General features: G+C 46.1%; 1 protein-coding gene across 1 annotated transcript in view; it reads right to left on the bottom strand.

The window, feature by feature from the left end:
• Positions 1-23,016, bottom strand: part of ADAM19 (ADAM metallopeptidase domain 19) — a 31,531-nt gene extending 8,515 nt beyond the window's left edge. Inside the window, exons 1-12 of the mRNA XM_009333542.1 lie at positions 22,918-23,016; positions 20,331-20,401; positions 11,152-11,230; positions 10,032-10,108; positions 8,196-8,388; positions 7,654-7,719; positions 6,169-6,240; positions 5,152-5,318; positions 3,704-3,788; positions 3,317-3,456; positions 1,492-1,669; positions 719-808 (exon numbers count right to left, since the gene is read on the bottom strand). Of these exons, the coding sequence (XP_009331817.1) occupies positions 719-808; positions 1,492-1,669; positions 3,317-3,456; positions 3,704-3,788; positions 5,152-5,318; positions 6,169-6,240; positions 7,654-7,719; positions 8,196-8,388; positions 10,032-10,108; positions 11,152-11,230; positions 20,331-20,401; positions 22,918-23,016 (1,317 nt within the window). The remainder of the gene's footprint in view (positions 1-718; positions 809-1,491; positions 1,670-3,316; positions 3,457-3,703; positions 3,789-5,151; positions 5,319-6,168; positions 6,241-7,653; positions 7,720-8,195; positions 8,389-10,031; positions 10,109-11,151; positions 11,231-20,330; positions 20,402-22,917) is intronic.
• Positions 23,017-23,233: the final 217 nt, after the last annotated feature.

Genomic DNA, 23,233 nt, shown 5'->3' with positions numbered 1-23,233 from the left:
AGTGAGTCCAGGTGGATTCCTGGAAAATTATTTTCCACATGCTCAGGATAGGTCTGTAAGAGCACGCAGTCAATGTGCAAACACAAAAATGAGCTTAAGAGAAATGTTTGCCTACGTACATTTTTTAGTCAATTTGTTGTCAAAGCTTGAGATCTTTGGTTCCAAAATCAGAAGCACATTTTAACCAGCCTCTCTAAGGAAAGCTGAGATTTAAAATGATAGCGGTCACATGCATGCATACATACATACAATCCTCTTTGCTAGCGTTTCTTCAGCAAGCACCTGGGCTAAAGGAATTTAACTGCATCCCAGAAAACAGGGTTCAGAGCAAAGATAGCATCCAGCCTAATCCCCAGAGGAAGTGTTTGCTCTAAGAGCTCTGTCTAGATTTCTTCTAGAGCCAAAGAAGAGAAATATTCATTCTGAGTCACCCCATCCCTAAGTGTGTAAGAGAGGCAGTGTGACTTCATTCCAGCAGCATTCACAGCTAATCTTAAGTTATCACAGGATTCAATTAAATTAGTCAGCTAGAAGAAAGGACCCCGCTAGTTTGATTGCACTCTAGCTGTTGTACAGAAAATCAGACCATGTTGCTTGCAGGTGAGGAGCTGAAATCCACATTTGGCTGCGTTTGCTCCCCTTTCCCCTCCATCTTTCAGCCTCACACTTCCACCACCATTATTCCCTCTCCTCTCTTAGGAAAACCCAGAGATCCCACCTTGCACTGATGACAGCAGCTGCCGTGGGCACATTCGGCACCCAGCTTCAGGGAGCAGGTGCTGGCATCACAGCAGGGGTTGTTGCATTCCTGGAAGACAGTGAGATGCATCAGAGTTTACAAGACAGATGTTCAAGATAAGAACATGCCAGAGCATCGAAGTGTGAGGCTGGCACTAATTTGTTCTCGTACGTGATGAATTACATGCGAACAAAGTAACAGCCTTCCTTCCACAATGTGTTCATGATACACAGCACGTGCTGAATTACGGTACTGCATAATTGTATCCTGTGTCGGACTGACTGGATACTATAGGCTGTGCTCGTTACATCTAGTGAGTCTGGGCTGCTGGTTCCAGCTCCCTTTTGTCTTATTAGTCAAAGTATGGATTTGGGGAAGTGAGATGCAGTGCTAAGAGAAGCCCCATCCTTATCAAGAATGGAGCCATAAGTAAAGTGAACTTATATATGAAACTGCAACATCTAAGATCACTTTTTCTTTTCTTTTTTAAATGAAGTTGTCATCACCTCTGTTCAGCCACGGATTACACCATCCTTGAGTTCTGGAATGCATTGTACTACATACTGTGAACTTAGACATGATACTTTACAACCTTGATTTACATTGCATATACATTTACATACAAGGAAGGTATGCATATCTCCTGCACAAACAAAAGCTGTTTACATATCACATAACTGTATTTGCAAAATACATAATAAAATCATTGTGTCCCACTAAACCCCAAATGGTTGGATCTGAACAGTTGTTACCTCCACCTCTCCACAGTCACACTCCTCCCCCTCTTCCAAGTAGCCATTTCCACATTTCTTCCCACCATACATTTTTTTGGTATCCGGCATATTGGAGAGACACATCCCTCCACCAGACTGCAGATACTTCTCCAGCTCTTTTCTATTGCACTGGTTGAACACCTTGGGGAATGGGTGCCTGAATATGGACAGTGTAGAAAAACATCATGACAGATCTGGGCAATGGTTTAGAGAACCAAAAATGAGCACATGCAAATCCTGACAAGTGCCAAAGGACACAGGTCCTTCTCTGAAGTCTCTGAAATTGTGCAAAAGCGTGAGAGTGTGTTGTGTGTGTGTGTGTGTGTGTGTTCAAAATCAGATCCATCTGGATTACATTAGAAAATAAGGTCATTGCACTGCAAGACTGTCTAGTAATGCAATGGCCTTAAAAAACAAACTTTATTGAAACAAAATATGTTGAGTTAGACTTGGCTTTGTCATCTGACAAGTATGGCTGTCCTTACCTGCTCAATACTGAAGCTGTGGCTTATTCCTAACTCTGCTTGAACAAGCCTAAGAATCCAGCCCTCGCACTGTGAATGACTGCTTGTGAATTTAACTGATAAAAATAATGTTTTCTTTTTCCTATCTACTGCCTCACTGCAAAGGACATGAATATTTTCTGTTACATGAATTATTAATTTCTGTTGCTACAATGCTTGAACCTATGCATTCTATTCATGACCATGCATGTGTGAGTACACGTTGTGTACTCCATGCTCTACCTGCATGCCAATATGTTTTCACTTCTCACCTAAATGTTTTTCCTTATTTGGAGGAAATCATTCATGTAAAAGAAGGTATCTAATGGAGACAATTTTGTTAAAAACTGCTAAACTCCAAGAAGGAAGGCTTGAGGAAACAGGGAATGTGGCTTTAAGTGAATGGGTTCAGCTGACGTTTTTACGTGACTGAAATATGGAAGCTCTTGTGGTTCCTCATCCAAAATGAGCTCTGGAATCCCTGTGGGTTTCCAGAGTCACTCTTGCTTCCCCTTTCTCTCAAAGCCAGCTATTTCTTCCCTTTTAAACACAGGCTTTCTGTGACTCACTGAAACCAAACAGTATTCTTAAGACAACAAGCAGTTGACCTGTTTTCATGCCTTCTGACTTAGAAATATAATTCTGTTGCTGTGCCTTTTAATAAAATCAGTTCTTTCCTGTTTCTTCTCTTTACCACATTGTAACACACATTATCTGTTGCACGAGATGCTTCAAGAAACCCTATCAACTATCTATCTATGCATCTTGTGTGCAACACAGAAATGAAACCCACGTAAACCTCTACATGCCAAGGTCACATATGTTCTGGTCACCCCTCATTTCTCTGTACTTGCTGGCAACAGGCAGCCCAGGTTTTGCAGAAGGATGTGTGCATATATGCATTGAACTTGCTTTGGGGTGATGGATCATTTGGTAGGACACAGTGGAAAGCACAAACTTGGAGACGAGGGGTTAGAGGCATCCTGAGACAGTCTCTCAGGACAGAAGATAGGAAAATTTTCCTTTTTACCTGACAGTTTAGAGCTCCACTTCTAAATGCTTCCAGGTCCCTACATTACCTAAGGCCAATCTCAGGCAGGAATAAGTTCATTGGGAATTTAGCAAATTGCTACCGATACATGAGCCAGGGTTTGCCCAGCAGTATTTTCTCTATGAACACACTGGCTTCAACAGGCAGCAACAGACCCACCTTCAGTCTGCATTTCTAGCTCTTGCTCCACCAAGGCTCTTGTAACAAAGCCCTTTGCATTTCTCCGTGAGACCCTGTAAGACGAACTCACCCAGTCGCAGAAGCCATGATGCAGCCTCCATCTTCTGCAGGGGTAGTACAGCAGCCAGCTGAATCATGATTCATGCCAAAATTGTGTCCCATCTCATGGGCAATAGTAGCAGCAACACCAATGGCATTATCAGAGTGATCCTGTGCAAGGTCAAAGAGGCACATCAGCATTTTACCTGTGCCTGTCCTGTGCACCTCTGGGTCAATGGGGTAAGCGGCGCTTCTCATTACTACGTGTTGAAAACATCTACTGAAGGTATTCCTGCCTATGAGTAGGTGAGCTGGAGGTCTTCACGGGAAATATTGTCTTCCTGGGCTTTAGGGGGCATCTATCCTATGTATTCACTGCTGGCAAGAAACATCATATTAGGTATTAGCAATTACTTACCATGTTTACTCCTCCTGACTGGAAATCAGAGCACATGGCCATCACAGGAGCCAAGCCTACTGTGGTACCTTGGAAGGGCACACCCCTAAAATCAATCCAGAAAGACCATGAAATGGCACCGAGGCACTTGAGAAGGCAAGGCAGAGAAATGCTTCCTGTAGTCCACAGCTTTATACATATACAGTGTCAGGTGAATACATTTTCTTTAATAATATCTTCAAGTACCGGACATTATAGCAGAGCTACAAAGCCTTAAGACCTATTTTTCTTGGACTACTATTTTGTTTTATGGGCCAACCAGCCAATCCTATTTTTTATAATGGTCTGGTGCCAAAAAGTGCTCCCCTGAGCTTTGCAACAAGCACAGAAAAGACTATTTCTGGATCCTTAATTGGGTACTGTTTTGAATACTTAATTGACCTTAAGCCTGCTATTTGCCAGTTTGGGATTCAGGGGCTTGACAGAGTACTAGATAACACCTTTGAGGTGCAGCCACGCTCAGCTCCTGCCTGGCGAGCCAGAATTCTGCACCGTCCCTGCCGGCATGTCTGAATGGAAGCCTTGGAAATTGTGCTCAGGACATGACTAGGTGAATGTGAAATACAGTAATGTTAAAGGGGGGGAAAACAAACAAACAAACAAACAAACAAACAAACAAACAAACAAACAAACAAACAAACAAACAAACAAACAAACAAACAAACAAACAAACAAACAAACAAACAAACAAACAAACAAACAAACAAACAAACAAACAAACAAACAAACAAACAAACAAACAAACAAACAAACAAACAAACAAACAAACAAACAAACAAACAAACAAACAAACAAACAAACAAACAAAACAAGGGAAAAGGCATTGCATCTCTGCATTTCAGTCCTACAGGTTTCTCCTCTGACTCACCACTATTTACTGGTGGATTAATTACCGTGGGAGAGGTAAGGAGGTCTAAGAGTTGCTGCAAATTTTTCTTCCAATGACATCTGCATTGCTGGCCACAGCTACTGCCCTAATGAGATCAGTAGGATGAGTCACAGATCATCAGCTAGCTCCCAGCACCATGTCCCCTGTGTCTCAGAGGGATGAGTTAGGAACAAATGCGTTCTGCAGAGGGCTTAGCTCCCCTTTACAGGTCTTGCTTATGGTTTAGATTTTCTTGAAATTGTACATGTAGCTGTGACAGATCATGTGCAGCCGCCTGTGATATGCACCCACAATAAAGCTGATGCACTTTGGTGCTTGCGTATTGAGACTGCTGCATAGCCTGGGACCTCCACTTTTCCTAAGGTGATTGTGCTCTGGGTGCCAGAGCTTAATGCTGGCTAAGTGGCCACTACATAAATCTGCCACTCTGAATCTTAGAACGATATAACCTCACATACTGATTTCTCATCCACCCAAACCACTTGTCAGAAACAGGTTATTTCAGCAGAAATAAACCTACGTGATTAGCTGGGCGTTATCATGTTTTCTGTGCACCCGCTCCTTGCTACTCCAGGCCAGAAAGGACTTCAGGGTGGAGTAGGGATTCTCAGTTACATCGCATTTATTCCAATTACTCCAGATCTCCAGCCCCACCAAGGCAATCCGGATATTCAGGGATCTGTAAAACTAAGATACGGGAAGGAAAAGAGATGACAAAATGAGCACCACTAATTTATTTTACTGTCATTTTAATCTTTTATATAAAGCCTGCTAAATGCTACTACAGATACACATGTCCAGAGAATACGTTCTCTCTGGAAATGCATTGCAACTTAGCACCGCAGCTCTGCAGAGAAAATTGTGCACCACCCACAAACCCAAACTCAATTGAACTAGAGATGCTGAACTTTCATTTTTAAATCAATGACACAGGGATAATCTAGAAAAACAAAGACTGGAGACTGAGATCATGTTTATCTTTAGAGATGTCAAAATTCCTGAAAAGGGGAAGGAAATAATCTGCTGCCCACATCAAGTACAAACAGGACAAGTCTTCACGGGGGGTGAGGGGGGGGTGGGGTGAAGGGAGCGGTGAAAGGCATTTAAGGGGAGAAGGGGAGTATGAAGGGAGTAGAAAAGTTGTGACATTTACTTCAGCAGCAGTGGGTATCACTGCAAGGATGACCTCTGAAGGCTTTTTTCCACCTCTATTTGCCAAGATTTCTAAAATTTGAAGTGCATACCTTAGTCCTTTGTCAAAAAGCAGTATTTAGGTAACACAGTTAATACAGAGATGTATTAAAAGACAGAGATGTTCATGCTCATTCCAAGGTAAGGAATGGAGATTCTCCCACCCCGCCCCTGATGTCGAACAACAGAATTGTTTGTCGGATGCTCTCCACTCCCTGAGTCACTGGGGAGAACTGTTGAAACATAATTTTCTCTCCCAAGAAGGCAGTATTCCTCTGTCACAGGTAATTCTCATAATTCATGATTTGGACTTTGCTTTCCTCAGTTCATGCACACCTGATCTCACCTTATCTACGTAGTTAGCAGCCTCCACTAATTTAAGCCTTGTTGCTTCAATGTTGAAGTGATGCTTCTGAAACTGAACAAAATGAACATGTCAGATAGCACAGAGGCAACTAGGAAGAGCTGAAATGTGTTAAAACAAGTCACATTACTCTGGGAATAAGAAGGTGACTATCAGGCGAAGCCCAAAAGCTTTCCTTCACTGTACACCTGACTATAAGCCCACCCGTACATGTATATTCAGAATTCATTCCCGGCATCCCACTGCAGCGATGATACTCAAGCGGTGGTAGTAACTCAGTGGAGCGACCCAAACTTATCAGAGCCCCCAGAGCCAGGGGCTGGCAAAGAACTGACAAATTTGCCAGGCAAAATATATGGTAACATGACTTCATGTCTGAGGTCAAGGCTGCCATAGCGCTCATCCCACCTCACTCATCCAACGAATGTGGGATGCATCTCACTCATCCAATAAATTTGCCTATCTAAACCACCTGGCAATTAACAAGTTAATTTTAGCAAATTGTTTGATTCAAGGAATTAAAGTTGCAAAATGTTTAGATTTTTGTTTAACAGATGACAAAACTTGGGACTTTTCTTCTAGCGAGGGAGACAGTAAATGCAGTAAGGGCAGTTAACGACGACAGTGCAAGGGTGTCTACCCCAGCTTGTCTAATGAAATGGTGAACAACATATGGCAGTTCCTAGGTATAACGTGTTTTCTCATAGTTTCCCTGGTATCCAGCTGCCTAACAGAGAAGGCTGAAATAGGTTCTGCCTCTTTAGTTTTGTTCAGAATAAATTATAGCCCAGAGCACTACGTGGCTTTCACTATTGGAGTTTCAAGTTGTAAATAATGAATAGGACCAGCCTGACTTCCGTCTGTGCTGGAGATTAGATGATCGGCAAAACACTGCACGGTTTGCATTGTCAGCAAGTACATCTGGCGTACTGTCCAGGCTGGGGACGGGGAGGGATTGCTGACTTCACTGGGTCTCTTCCAGCCCTATTCTCTGATCTAGAGCCTTGAAAATGTCTGTTTATATATCTGCTACCGGCTCAGAGCAGAGGATAATCACGGTTATCTTCTCTAGAGATTAAGCGTACTGCAGTTACAAGCACGTTGTTCCTGGAAACCCCCAAGTCACCCTAGGCTGAAGGCAGTCTCTCCCATCGATAACCAGGGTCGACCACTGCTACCTTGGGAGGGAAGAACTGACCCCCAACCCTAGTCCTTCAACCAAATCGCAACCTGCATCTCTTCCCTGGCCAACGGTATCTGACAGTGGCAGCAGAGGAGTCATGGCTGCTAGGACAAAAGTGACCAAGACACAGCTCTCCCTGTCTGCTGGTGGGGGTAGGACCGTCGGGATGGCAAAAGGAAACCTGTTGAGCTCCAGCTGCCCTCCCCGCCCCAGGAGGTTGTTGCGGTTGGGTTTTCGCTCTGGGCCCAGTGCTCAGTTGATATAAACATGATCCCTTTTCTTACCTCTGCATAATCAGCCACGAGCAGAAGCTCCACGTACTTCGTAGTCTGCAGAATCTCCCGTTTCACCTGCGGCAGCAGCAACACAGGTTATTTCCCCAATATCCCCCAAGAAACTCTTCTCAAAACATACCTACAGGCCATTTTTCCCAGTTTGCTTTTCACTGGCCATTCACCCGTCCCATTACACACAGGAACCTCCAGATGTGATTGACTTACAGCAACCAAGTATCACAAGTCAGTTTAGCTACAGCAAGTGCCCACGTGCCTGTCCTCAGCCCACCCGTTTGTTCATGTATCGGATGCACAAATCTGTGCAGGAACAGCTACAGCCCAGATTCCTCACGCTACACAATGGTCCCCAACACTCATTTATTTCCCTGCTGGAGCCACTATTTGGTAACCAGCTTGCTACAAAGCCTCTTAAATATTTTCCTTCATTTCACTTTCTGAGCTATGTTCCTAGAGAACAGCAGGCTCCTCGGGCTTGGAACAGCCAACAAATTTGGAGCATCATGCATGGACCCGGTTTAAGCCCAGCTCACCCTCTGGCGAGGTGGTTTCATCCCAGTTGTGAAGTCCCTGAGCCAGTCTTCAGCTGCGTCCCCAGTGCCCTGGTAGCCACAGGCTCCTCTCTGCAACCTCAGGTCATTCAACCTGTAGATCAAGTGCTGGTTTGGGCTGTCGGGAACCGGCTCTAAGATATAGCTGGAATTGCTGCTCAATAAGATAAGTCCTCTGTTGAAACAGGAAGTAATAAGAGGGAAAGTTAATTACTATCACAGCAACCAGAGACAAATCCTTCTGCTGCTGCTGAGTTCCCGTCTGACTCTGGCAAGGCACTTACCCTTACCAGGCCATTCAGTTCATTAATAAAAAGGATGGGAATATTTTGAGTTCAGAGGGGGAATCCCTGAGCTTGCATATATTAAAATCTATCCAGTGGGCCTCAGACATTCAATTAAGGGGCTATCGGAGCATGTGCTGCAACAATGCTAACCTGAGAAGTACTTTTTAAAAATACAGTTTTTTCTTTAGGGGCAGTGGAAGCTTTTCAAGCAATTGAAGAAATTGATCTTTAACAGAACTGACCTAAAAAATGTGAAGACTTTGTCAACAGATAAAAACACAGTTCTCTCTAGGACTTGCACACAGCCATGCAGTTCTGGTTTTCTCAATGAGCATGTTACAGCCAGAAGAGTCGGAAATCTCCTGTGTTTGATGCCCACTAGAAGACATGTGGCTCGACGGGCAGTGTGCCTCCCTGTGAAGGCTCAGACTGAAAACAGCCACGTGAGCTCAGCTCTCATACCTTCACGGCAATTAGAAAATGATGTTGAGGACTTGCCAGCACACCGCTGACAGCTCAGGGGTGCAGAACGCTACCACATGTGCACACCAAGGAGACATCTCTATCTCCTCTCCAGCTAGGAAAGCAGAGCCTAGGAAAACGCAGGCTGACAGAAGCAAGGCACACCTGTGACTACTTTTGCTTTTGGATTATTTATTGCAAACCACAGGTGGCTGCACTGTCCTGTTTATCTCACTGGGCTCTTTGGCCTGTCCTACATTCACTTAAGATGTCTCAGGTTTGCTTTGGCACGGGCTGCTTCCTGGCTGGAGCCAGTCCCACCAGCACAGCTTCCAATCAGCGCTCGAGAGCAGATGACCACTAATATCAATAAAGCCCATGTGGTGTTTTGGAAACAAACTCTGAGCTGGTGTAAATGAATGCAGCTCCTTGGTTGCGACAAGCCATTTCATTTACTCCTGCTGAGGATACAGACTGTCTTTTCCTGCCAAAGACTCCATTACTACCAAAGCAAAGGTTTTAAATGCGTAACACACACAACCCCGGCACCACCAGGAATAAAACAGGGAGCGGGGCTGACAACCCGGGAGGAAGTTCAGACTTGAAGACTTTGCCCCAAAACACACACAAAAACTTGCCAGCTGTGAAAGACTGGGAGAAGGAGCTGGTTTCTGCATTAGTGTAGAGTATTGGGCTGGGATGTGGCGGGTCCTGTCCCTGTCTCTGTAAGGGATGCAGCCCTGAGTCACTAACAAGAGAGTCTTTTGCTCCAGTGGACTCTTGAGTTAAACTCACTCATTGCATGAGTCCACGTTGCCAGCACAAAGGGGGAAGGAGTCTAGGAGCTGGCTAGAAGGCCATGGTTACTAATGATACCCAAATTTCTGCATTTCTCCTGACATGCTCCCTTTTATGCTCAGGACCCTTGGCTGGGTGGCATTTGAGAACACATCTATCTGCCAAGAAAAAAATAAGGCAGCCAGGCTGCTGGGGAGCCGAGCTTGAGTGGCAGCATGCTGAGGAGCCGAGCAGAGGCATTCCCGCAGCTCCGGCATCACCAGGCACTTACCGCAGCCCTCTGCATGTGCTGAGCGTGACGCTGGAGCGCTCCCAGCCCCTCACGACCCCGTGGTAAAAGCAGTGGTCCTGGAAAGCAGAGGGGAGCAGGTTGGCAACGCAGTTTTGGGATGGATGTATGCTGTACTTAGGCACCACTGAGCCCCATGTGAGTGCTGCCAATACTCTTTTTCTCTTTCCACTGCATCTGGCTGTTGACTATCATAACTAAATCTCTGTGAGTCTGCATTGAAATTTGGCCTTTCAGCTGCCATGCGTGGCCTGTGCGAAAGCATCAAACGGCTCCTTGTTGGCAGTAAAAATTAAGAGCTTTGAATCCCCAAGGAAGCAACTCAGATGGCTGCAGCATTAAGGTCGATCCAAAGCTTTCTGCCTGTAATGGGAGCTGCCTATCGATGGCAGCTGGCCCTGGGTCAGGCCCCAAAGGACGTGCCTTCAGCCCCAGAGAGGGTGACACCACGGGCAGTGGGGAAGTCCCCGTCTGGGGGCTCCTGGCAAGACAAAGGCAGCCTCTGGCAGGGACAAGGAGGCTTTGGGGCAGAACCGCCGATATATTCATCCCATCCTTTCCCCTCGCCCCGGGGCAGTATCAGTAAAGATGATCTCATGGGGGTTTTATCTCTTATTTTTGCATTGCAACCAATGCACATCTTTGTGCCACTGCAGCACAGAGTCAGCCAACGCTTGCGTGAGATGAGTAATTCATGGGATTTTTACTGAACAGGAGCCAGCTCACACAGGCTGGTTTTCTCAAAGGCTGGGAGTGTCCCCAGAGTGGAATACCCAGTGGCAAAAATAAAAGCAAGAAGATGAGCAGCGTGAGGAATAAACGATCCCCCAGCACCCAGAGAGGGAAGTGATGCTGGAGGCTGACCTGGGCTTCTCATATCAGAGCTCAGGCAAAACAGTAAGATGTTTTTACCATTGCTGGGGGATGGAGATGCTTTCTTGCTGGAACCCCCCAGGTCAGAAAGTCAGACTGCCCTCCCCTTCAGCTTAAAGCAGACCCATGGCCTCGAAGAAAGGCTCTGGAGAAAGGTCACCTGCTTCTCCGGGCCCCCTGCCTGGTCTCCCCTGCACTCTGCGGGAGGGAAAGCACACTCCGCACTCACCGTGTGGGTCAGAGAGGTGGTCTGGGGTTGTCCAGTCTGGCTGTAATAAGTCTCAGTGTAGCTTGGTGCAAAGAGGTTTCTGCAGATACAGGGAGGGGCAAAGAAAAGAAAAAAAAGAAAAAAAAAAAAGGCAGTAAGACCTTTCTTTAGACCTGGATTTCTGTTTCCTAGGTGTGTTAGAAAATCGGCTAGATGCAGCTCCTTCTGAAGTCAGTGTAAATATTCCTGTTGCTGTGAACCACTGTTGTGGACTCGGGGCGGTCGCTGTTTGCTACCCACAGTGCGAAACCAATTGCAATGCACAGAGAGGGCAGGGAGGAGACAGGTATTTGGGGGACACCAGTCAAGAGCTACGCTGTATCTCTGCACTCTGCTCTGGATCAGCACTTTCTGCCTGCGAGGCACTTGTTAACACACTGTCCCCAGGGAGGCAGCACCTAATAGCTTCCCTGGTGGCACAGGAGCCATCGGAGCCACTGCAGGGACCAGCGCCGCAGGCTGTGCTTCCCTGTGCAGAGCACACTGTGATAGCAGAGGGTCAGAAGGTGGAAGTATAGCTGACCTTGCCACATCCATCTATCTGCTGCCCTGGCAGGAGTGGAGCACGCTCACTTCTGAAAGGGCGCAGTGAGCCATCTTCCTAAGTGCTCTTTCAAGCCATTTATTAAATTAAAATAATAAAGGAGAGCCTGTCCCTGAGTTTGATCAGGTGCCGAGATCCACTTCCAACAGCTGCAAGTGAACAATTCAATTTTTACGTGAGGACTTAAAAAAACCCTGGAAACTCAACATCATCTTCCCTTAATGGGTGCAAGTCTCTGAGCGGAGTTTCCTTTACTACTGCAAAGTCATGCCCCAAATATACGGGGATTAGATTCAACGCACCAAGTCCAGTGTACCAAGCACACCACAGGCCAGTTCAGGACACATCTGGGCACTGGAGTGAGATCTCAGCTCAAACCCAGACTCTCTCCAGTGCCCCAATCTGAACAAAATTATAAACCAATCTGCATCTGCATTTCAACTTCTGCCCAGAAGCCGATTCACATCTTTGTCCTAGGAAAATGCTGATTCCCCACTTTGAATTTGTTTGTGTCATCCTCATATAGACAATATTCTCCCTGTCTTCAGCCCAGGATCAGACCAAAAGTCTACAAAAGGCTCTCCTGTGCACTTAATAGTAAGCATTTTGATGTGGTTCCAGAGGAAACAGCCTTCCCCTTCTTTTTAAACATCTGCATTTGCTAAACAGTAATGTAAAAAGTACAGCAAGTCAAAATTTGGGCCAAACCAAGAAGGTCATATCCTGTGTCCATCTCAGCAGCAGTAAAATGTAGGTTTAAAACAGTTTTTTAAAACAATGGCCTCACTTCCAAAAATTTGGAGAAGGAACACAGAATATGCCCCATCTATGAAACACACTTCTGCAGCAACCCCGCGGTGCTGTCAGGCCACCGAAGCACCACACTTGCCACGCCACAAGGATGCCACGTGCACCCTGGGCAGCGCGATGCCAGCAACGCTGCAGCTCCGGTTCAGTCCTTCTGCATCCCTGTTTAATGCATTTCATGCACGAGATTTTTGAACTATGACCTGCATGCAAGCAAGAAAGAAAAAGTTTCCTTCTTTTCTTTGCTTGATTTCTTTAGGCTGGATGAAGAAAGCTGTATCAGAAGCAAAACCAAAGATTTTTCCATCTGTCTTGGTTTTTGGTATGTGGCAGCCAGGTCTAATCTACCTTGAAAGCCTCTGTTTGAATAAGGGATTGGGCACTTGTGATATCTAATTAAATTAGGCCAGAGCAACAGGAAACACAACCTTCTATCAGTGTTTGAAAGTGCTTCCCCCATCCGGCATCCAAAGGCTCAGACACCTGAACAAGTACCAATGGCTTAGTGTCAGACAAAACTGTGTGCCACTGTTGTATTTGACAGCATTTGATGTCGGGAATACAACAGCTTTTATCTCCACTTTCAAAGTTCACTGTAGCCCAGGAAAGCTCATTTTGTTTCTTTCTGATGTGTTAATTCTCATCACTAGATCCTGTCAGTGATCAGAAGGCGAGATTGCTGCATTCAGCTATCTCGGGTCTGTAAACTGAAGATAAGCACAGAAGCACCGTCCCACAGAAAAAAACTCCCTTCACCTCCCTGACTGCAGTAGCTTGCTCAGCACGAGGCTGCAAGAAACAAATGTTTAATCAACAGATTGCATTAACTTGCAGGAAATTGCCTTGAGCAATGTGCTCTGGCAGGTATCTGGTCTGTGTTAGAGACTGTCATTTCAGGAGCAGACACTAAACCAGTGTGCATCTGCCCAGTGCTACTAAAGCCAGAATTAGACACCAGCCCGTGGATTTCCAGCAGCTGAGGCTTGCCCAGCCTACTTGTTTCATTCCCAAACAAGCACGCTTATGTTTTCTTCCTGCTCCTTTATTCTTGGAAAGCATTTACTATGAATAGCTATTTTATTTCTCCTCCAGCATCTACCATAAAAATCCTCAGTGCTTTGACTCCTGCCCAGCATGGAGTCCATGGCACTGCTGCCCAGCCCCAGTGCAGAGCTGGGCCATGCTGAGCACCAGAGCCTGGCACACCATGTTTCAAGGCACAGGATGATGCCACACAACACATGGTATGTGCACATCTCTTCCTACCTGCAGAATCAGGCTCTATGCCCTTCTAGTGTGGATTAAGGAGCTGAGAGGTCTGCCTGAATTTTTAGGGATACTTACACAGCTGCTGAGCTGAAAGCATGCATCATCTGGCTGAGTGGCGCCATGTTATGACTTTCAAGCCTCTCTCCACCAGTTGACTCCTATCCTACATTGTAGGCTCCCTATGAATGGTCCAGCTTCTTATTCTGAGCTGGAACAGTCCTTATTTGAAGACCCTTCCCTGCCTTAACGGAGGGAGCCTTGAGGCTCTTGCAGCACTGCTGAGAAGGGCTATCACAGTGCGTTGCGCGGTGTGTGATGGGGAGGGCAGTGAGGAAAGAGGAAAAACATCAGGACATCTTGCAACACCCTTGGGGTGCTATCTCACTTCAGAGTCTGTGAAAGCTCATTCCCAGCTCAGCTTACTTCCTCAGCTAGCATCAAGCTTTCCACTAAACTGTAAATAAACAGAAAAGAAGCCTTCTTTCCATCTCAGAGTGCACCAAGGTTATCAGCCAGTCTTGTCCCTTCTCCACATTTACCAGTTGTTGGATAAAGAGGTGAGATTAGTGAGACACGTACCCCAGAACCTTAGCAGTGGCCTTTATCTGCCATCATTTCAGGACAGCATCACTGCCAGGCTGAACGGCTGATTCCAGGGGAGCTCAGCCCTGCAAAGTGTTGAGGGACCTGATTCACCGTTTCCAGAGGAGCGCAGAGCTCACCTCCTTGCTGGAGAAGGAAAGCCTGGAAAAAACAGCACTATTTGATCCTTTCTTCTCTGTTACATTACATGTCTCAGTGACGACCTCTCCAGCAGCTCGAGATGAAGCTGCAGAAGTTTGGATGCAAAATAACTTCACTTAAAGGCTTCCGAGGTCTAGTCAGGCAGCTGGCAGATTGCTAGCACACATCATCTTCCTAAAAGGCAGCATGGAGTCCCTCATTAGAGGAGTTACCAGCATGAAGAATTGATGAAGTCAGAGGAAAAGCTGTTTTTGGATGGGAGCATTTGCTAAACTTTGATCACAGCTGCAGCTATGTGGGGCTGTTTGAGGCCAGGGTCAGCTACACAAGAGCACTCAAGATGTTCTAGAGAAGCCCTCACACCTTTCCAACAGCAACCAGCTTTCGGCAAGATCAGTCGTTCCCCAAGATCCGGCTCAGCGTTCAGCTCAGGGTGGAATAGCCTGCTCTTGGCAGGATTTGTTCCCCAGAAAGCCTTGGGAGCTGGTTAAATACAAGCGAGGAAGCCAAACGAAGGAAGAGTGGCTCAGTGCCATAATGTACAGATGGCTTGAGACTGTTTCTGCTGATGACCGACGTGGAGTGATCTTGGTCCCACTCCAGCCTGTCAATGACATCATTGTTTGAAACAAAACCCTCCTCCCCATGCCACTGTGCTGCTCCCTGGAAGAGCCGTGCCGTGCAGAGCTGACATTATAGGGCAGTGTGGCTCTATTTTGCCACATTGAGACGCCGTGCCAGGGAGGTCACATACTTTGCACATGAGCCGATGGTATTCAATGGGAGAGGCAGGCTGAGGGTGTGGGGCAAAACCCAGCTTTCTCAGCAGGCAGCTGCCCCTGTGGCACTTGGGGACAGTGCAAGAGTGTGACCTCCAGCTCATCCGGCCACCACAGAGAAGCAGCTGCAGGGAGACGGGCTGCACAGCACACCCAAACGCTCCCAAAAACAGCAGAAGGAAAGCCGGGGCCTTTCTTGCATGACCACATTCATTTGAGGGAGTGCACATTTCCCAGCTGCTCTGGAGAACCTCACCCCTGTTTTCGTGATAAATGGGAGCAGTTTTCTCTCACCTGTGAAACATCACTTGTTAGCACAAGTCTCAGAAGAGCTTGGAGCCCTCCATCCCAGGGGACCACTGTGAACATGCTCAGCTCCAGCAGCCAGAGATCACCCCTGGGCACTGGGAGGGCCCCAGCAGCACGCTGGTGCTCTTGCTAATTGGAGCAAGAAGGATTTTTTATAATTTGGTCCCATGAGCAACTTTGTTTGGGTTCATTTTACAGAGGGGCTAGTCTGCGTGAACAGCTGCCAATTTAAAAACACCCATGAGTATCTAGGAGTCAGACATTTTTTATTTCCTCCCAAAAACCAAAAGCTAAATGTTTCTCGTGAGAAACATCGACTCTCAATTTTTCAGTTGGGGGACCAAGAAAAGTGAAGCCTGCAATCTCTTACATCTCTTCCCCTGTCCCTTTCCTCAAATCACAATAAATCTGTCCAGTCAGGCTGCCAGCATCTGGGGGTGGAGGGAATTGACTCTCCCAAGAAAGTTCAGATGTCAGATTTCCATCTACAATTTGTGGTCCCACTCCATTGCCTCTCAACAGGATCCAAGTAGGGTAAGAAGGGGAATTTGACGCCTTACCTCCCAGTCACTTAAATGTTCCCTAAAGTCAGAATTTATTATCAAAACCTGAGGTGACCCTATCTTGAACATCACCAGCACACGACCCATGACAACATGAGCAGGCAGGCCTGCTTTCTGTATCCACCACTAGTGGGAAATCAGAGATTTCACCTCTCTGGAATCCTCCAGCCAAAACCTGGAACTTCATAAAAATCGATGAAATCCAAAATTTTTTTTCTTGGTGAGTTTCATCCAGCTGAAGCCTGGAGCTCTTAAGCTCCCTTCCTCAAGAGCCTTTGCTGATACATCTGAGAACATGTTTATTGTGTGAACAGCAGCAGTTTGGAAGGAAAAAGTAGCTTCCCAGCTATTGAGGTGGAACTAAACTAGCTATTTGTAATGCCTGGGAAAATATCACAGGCTAAAGACTCTCCATCCCCTTTTGCCATCCGCATCATCTGTGACATTCACTGTGTAAATCATGTTACAGGACCCAAGTAAAATTTGTCACATAGCCCCTTGGCTTAACAATGGGAATCGTAAAAGTTGCCTGGAGAGGAAAAAGGAAATAAAATAAATGGGAAACTGGCTGATAATGAGTCAGGGAGCAAAAGATTTAAAGGGCTCCATTTCCTCGTCTCTTCCTCCCTGCCCCACACAGAGAAATCACTGAGTATCTCAAGGGAATCAGGAGGCTGAAAAGCAGCTATGGCTTTCCAGGTCCCAACCCTCTTTTTCTGATGACTCCAAGAGACAGCAGAGCAGGATAAACTCAATGTCCCTCCTTTACGTAACCCTTATCCCCTCCCCATGCAGGAAGCCCATTAGACACTGATGATGCGTAGCCCATCAGTGGAATAATCTCATATATCCTTCCTGCTCAGAGGTGGGCAGCAGCCTCCCCTCTTCCTAACTCAGTTGGTAGAAGAGGCCCTTGAAATGAGCAAAAGCAGGAAACGGTGAAATACACGTGACATACAGATCTCTTATCGCACCGCTGAAAGCACTGAGCGGGGCTGGAGTGCTCGTCAGGTGGGGCCAGAAGAGACTGGAAATGATGCTGCTACCTAACAGATCCAATTGCCTAAAAATAAGTATCTGGATTGCTCCCCAGGTCAGACCAGATGAGCTGTGGACTTTCTTTGCAGTGTCCTCAACCAGTTGCTGCACATCTCTGCTGGGGCTCTGCCACCAAGTGCCCCACACCATCACGGCTGCTTTGGGCCAGCAGCAGCCAAAATATGCAGCTAAAACATGCAACTGTGCCCCACGGGATTCACCCACAGGCAGGGATGACCCCTGGAGAAGCCTCCACTACCCCTTGCAGCCGAGAGGGCCTTTCCCAGGTCTGCTCCCCCCATGAGAGACACAAAGAGGAAGAGCAGAGGGAGGAAAGTCTTGTTGATACTTTTCCTGCACTCTGGTGAGAAGACAAATTCCATGCAGGTTTCTGCTGTGTAAATATGAGCTCTCCTCTTCACTAGAAAGAAAAGGCTCACACCAGGCAGCACTGCCACACACATTCAGAGCATCTCAGCATCCCCTCCCTGCTTGGCTCAAAGCTGCTTTTTATTAACAAATGTAAATGCCTTTTAAAAGTCATTTTTCATCCAAGGTTTGCAACTTCTTCCGTTCCTAAGCCCCAGCCAAATTTAAAGCTGCTTTATAGGCATCTCTCCATATATTTGCTGTTTGTGCAGCTTTGAGCTTTCCAATCCTGCAGCTGCAGGACATGGTTTTGAGTCACTTAAAACAAGCCTGAGTCGTTTGGGGGATATACTTTTGTCATTATTCAGAAATGTTTAACTAGTGTTGTGACCTCTGCTTGGAACTGCAGTGTGGTTCCGCCTTCTTATCAAACTCCTGAACAGGAAATAATGCAATATTATGTTAACTGATAACGCAATAATTGTATTTGTAGATATATGAAGCCCAAACTCAGATGTGTGCTGAGCTTATTACAAAATACAGAATTGCACACCATTCTGAAGAAAGATATGCAATAATTTCTGTGTTTCACCTCTGTGGATGAACACAACGTCCTTTTCATATGGAATATGAAATCACAGGCTTGGCGTGAACATTTCTTCCAGATATTGAAAACAGCACGTTTCTTTCAAAGCTAGTGCATCCCTACCAAAGCCGTACAGATTATGACTCTTCCCTCCCCTCCCCTCCCCGCCCCCCCCACCTTCAGAGCAAGCTCATATTCTCATCAGCTTTGTCTCTCCATAAGGAGAGTGGTGAATGTGTAACGAGGCTGTCTAATCCACCGAGAATAGCAGTGGTGAGCTCCTGGGTGCTGGGGAGCGACCCCAGACTGGGAACCTGAGGAGCCAGGCTGGACTCTGCCTTGCTGCATGCTATGACAAGGAGAAGCAGTTTGCCTCCACTGAGAAGTGCTCTATGGATGCTGATAATTACAGCATCCACAGGGCTCCCAGGGACTTAATGTTTTTGCTTCATCATTTCTCTTTTAATTTGAGTGTCTCTAAATTACTTCTGCACCTTCACAAGTCTCTGAAAAGTGGTGGCTCTCCAGAGCCTCTCATCTAATCAAGTTCAGACTTGCATTTTGGGATTGTACCATCACCTTTCTTGAACAAGGACTTGAGGCCTGGCAAGACTCCCATGTGAAGCACTGCTATCTATGAATCACTTGCATTTTCCACAGAAAATAAAAACAAAAAACTCCAAACCTAAGGCGATTCATCCCACAGTGGAAGTGTGTGCACACACTTAAGCCTGTGTGTATACATCTCAATGAATGAAAATGCATTTCAGGAAATAAACACAATAGAAATCTTCTATTATTATAATTCTGTTTACTAGCACCAGCAATGAGTTTGTCTGCGGTGGAAATAGCACAGCACCGCTCCCGCAAGGCACCTGGAGGTTACGTCATCACGCTCAGAGCACAAATGGATTACTTCAGCAAGGATCCTTGCCCTTGCCAGCTTCTACTGTGCCAGAAATAAATTCACCTTTGCATAGCAATTGCAGAAAGTTCTACACAGGTGCATGACTGCCTGGGAAACGTGTCCAGCTTTTGCAGCACTAAAACTCCCAGTAGCTTATGTGGCCTATTACAGAACACACCTTGTAGATGTACTCGCCTTTCATCAGCCATCGGATTTCAGTCTTTACTGCAGACAGTGCCAAGAAAAATCTGGTTTGCCTACAGAAGGCCCTGAATATCATTTAGGTTTATGGACTGCCATCAGAACTAATAAGATCTTCTGACACTTCACTCTTTCAGAAGGAAAGATGAGCCACCAAGCTCTGTGGTGGGATGTCCATAAAATACGTTTAAAATATAACCAGGGTCACTATTCCAAGGTTATTATTCCTACTGATTCTAGCAGACAAACATTTGGTTGTGCTTCCATAGATTAATCTTCTGACCCATTTAAAAATAAATAAAACACCATAAGTGCAAGTGGACTGCTTAGCAAAGACAAGCTTACTGCAGCTACATTTCCAGCTGCTGTTCCACCACTGGAAACTAATGTACTCACAGGGCAGAAAGCCTCTGGAGCAGCCTCCAGACCAGAATCCTTCTACCTACCTTAATCTCCTGCAGCTGAATTCAATACATATCATGCCCTATGATATCACACAGCATTGCTGTATCATGCCTGAGAGGAGGTTGCATTTCAGTTAATATAAAAGCATTTTTTCAGTCTGCTTTAGCATGAAGGGCACTAATGGAATCGAAACTGTCAGATCGTTTCTCCTAGGAAACGGAGCAGGACCTTTTCGGATCACAGCAAATGAAATCCTCATTAGAGTCACACTGACTCTAAAGCATGGAGCCATTTGGTAAATAGTGCACTTCATATCAGCAACATTTTCTAGTTAATGTAGCAAGAATTATGATGCAAAAATAAGTTCACTCACTGAGGGCCAGGTCACCGTCTGCTTTTTGCTGACAAAGCTCTGTTACAGTCAGCACTGCTTGGCTGATTAACATCAGTGGGGACTCAGACCTGGAATAACCTTGAAATCCAGAAAAGGACTTCCTCATCCTGTCTTTATCAAAACCCTGCTGAAGTCAGTGGAGGTTTTCCTGTTGACTTCACTGTAATCCTCATTCATTATTTTAGCGAGACCACAATTGCCACAGCAAGGCATAAGCACACTTACCCATTTTTCTCCAATTCCAAGATGAGCTCCCGGCCTTCTGCCTTTACCTTAACTTCAGCTCTGAAGGGATGCTGAGTGCAAAAGAGACGGTGCCTGTTACTTGTACATCATCGTAATTATGAACACATCCAGAAACACAAATTGTTCCCCTGGAAATTGCAGCTGACCTTAAACCACTCCTCGCCTTCCTCCTACCTTCAGACCTGGAGCGCTGGGGAAGGGAAGGAAGCCACCATGGCCCGTCCCAGCTCCAGGCACGCTGCTGCATCCCCGCAGCACAGCCACGCAGAGCCGGGAAGCAATACAGACACGCTGGTGGGATGCCATATCTGAGCTAGTGACCCTGGTGTCTCAGGAGGATTAATGGGCTCAGACGAGGCAACAAGTCCTGGCACTGGAGCGCTTGGAGGTGCAGCTGGGCGGGAGGGGTGCGCTGCACCCCCTTCTCCTATGCTCAGGACCACATCACAGGACATCCTAACTTGCACCAGAGGTTTACAAGTCAAATATACGAGCTAGTTAACCAAAGCTTCCTTTGTTGTTACAGCAGAAAAAGACATTTTTAGGAGCCTATTTCAGGACAGGAGGAATCACACCTCTTCTAAAAATTTTCACATAGTTCCTTTACTCGCAGAAATTGCCAATAGAAGGCATGCAACGGGGTCCCTTAGACGTCTTTAGGCTCCAGCCATTGTTCAGACAGTATTTCACAGCTGCTCTTGTATTAGTCCCAGGCTGCCAAGGGACTGGAAACCATGACAGCAACTTTCTAGTGTGTTTAAGTACACGGGCACAGCCCTGGTTTGCAATCTGCCTACAGCTCTGAATGAGGACACAGGACAGCCGGCTCCCCAAGGCCTACTGGTGTTAACAGAAAGGACCCTAATTTCATAGTGCAATGGGAAATGCATACACTAAAACCAACATTTAAAAAAAAAAATCATTCAGAAGACTGAAAATATAGAATATGCTTTCTAGAGAGCCAACTAGAAGGGCCTCTGGAGGTCTCCAGTTTTACCTCCCTCAAAGCAGGGCCACTAGCTAAGATCAGCTGGGGATTTCTGAGTCTGAGTGCTTTCTCATAAAGGAAACTGATGGATAAACTCCCCAGAAGAGAAATAATCCATTTTATAAAAACAGACTTCTCTATTCAGCTGGAAGAAAAAGAAAAAAATAATCACAGAAACCGGTGAGATTATTAACCTGTAGTATTTCCTAATTCGGCGTTGAGTGGATTTTGCAGAACAGATCAACTGAAAGCAAGATAAAGCAAGGCTGACTGAATAGGATGTTCTGATGAAAGATCTGTCAGCCCAGAGATACGCTCGCTTGCCACTTCATCAGTTCCAAGCTCAGTTACAAACTTCTCCTTTCATCAACTCCCTGCTCATATTCTGGGTTTTGTTTTTCAGTTTCCGGCACATTGCACCAGGCCCACACAGATGATGCAAAACAAGTTAATACATTTAGTATATACAACAACAGCTAATTCTGAGGGGCTGAGTTTAGTTTACTGAATCACAGGTGCTCAGTACATCTCAGGGTAGGTCTGTTGTTTTGCTATCTAACATGTAAGCAACAGAGGTTGCCTTGCCCATAACTGGGGGGGTCTAAGGGTCTCCCTCATCACAAAAGTCTCTTCACAAAGGTTGTGCAAACATCATTATTACTAATAACGCTTTCCCTTCTCCTTCAGTAATCCCACTACTTCAGAGTCCATCAATTGCTGTGTAACTGAAATATCCCAGCTGTACATAAGCTTTGCTAACACTGGTTTTAGAGCCAACAGGAACTCGCCTGAAACAAACCAAGTACGACCCCTGAGACCCAGCAAATTTGTATAAGGGGAAATGCTGTCCAGATGTATTTGTATCACTATCAATAGTAGAGGGAACCAAAACTTCTAGGCAGCACTGCAAGGACATTTTAAAGAGAATTAAGATCATGAGAGAGTCGTTGTAGCTTTTTTTCTTAATATGACACAATAAAAAGTTTTAGAAAGTCTCATCATATGGAGAGGACATAAACCCCAAAACAACACCGCTTATGGGGAGATGCCATGATTTTTCTTTAGTGTAATGCTGCAGCTTCCCTTTTTCTGATTCACAACATAAATAACATCATCTGGATTTTCCTCTTTCATTTGATTATGCAACTGATAACTTAGTGATTGTGGCAATGCAAATACTGGGAAGTTGAACCGCAGTTTGTGGTTGATGGTTAAGCCTGGTACCCCAGCGGTTCTCAGAATAGCTGGGGAATACTGACACACCACTTCATCTGTCCACGTAAGAGAAGCGGGGGTGAAATCTATATCAATACATATGGTGCCTGAGAGACAGTTAGACACACCTGAGCTGCTATTTGGCTTTCCTTAGTGAAGCACCCTCACAGCTGGGATTAATCTCCTCCTAAAGCAGATGCCTCTATTCGGCTGTTCCCTAAATGCCACGGATTGTATTGCCTCCCTCCCCTTTTACAGACATACAGATCAGGTAGACTTGATCCAGGCTTTAAAGCATGACAGAGGGTGAACGATTCCAAGCCTTTGCGCAGGGTGAATGCAAGTCGCCAGGAGCAGCCTCACGCTCAGTGCCCGAGATGGGCCAGCCAGCTCAGCCAGCCCTTCGGGGATTTGGAGGAGCGGCAGCAGCCCCCCGTGCTGCACATGGGCTTTCTGGCTCATCCCTGCGGCTTGTCACAGAGCTCAGCTTAAAACAAAACGCACATCGCAAGGTCCTGTGCTAACCGCGACATCGTTCCTCCCCCTGGAAACGATACGGAGGCTTGAAAACAAAATATAAATAAAGCGCTGGGCGCGACCTACCTTCTCGCTGCCGGGGCTCCCCAGGGCTGCCCAGCGCGGCTCCACCACCTCGGGCTGCAGCTCCAGGCCGGCGGCG

The sequence above is a fragment of the Pygoscelis adeliae genome, unplaced genomic scaffold (assembly GCF_000699105.1).
Source record: "Pygoscelis adeliae isolate BGI_AS28 unplaced genomic scaffold, ASM69910v1 Scaffold431, whole genome shotgun sequence".
NCBI classification, from domain to species: domain Eukaryota; kingdom Metazoa; phylum Chordata; class Aves; order Sphenisciformes; family Spheniscidae; genus Pygoscelis; species Pygoscelis adeliae.
The sequence above is the reverse complement of the archived record's forward strand: the minus strand, read 5'-3'. Positions and strand labels throughout refer to the sequence as shown.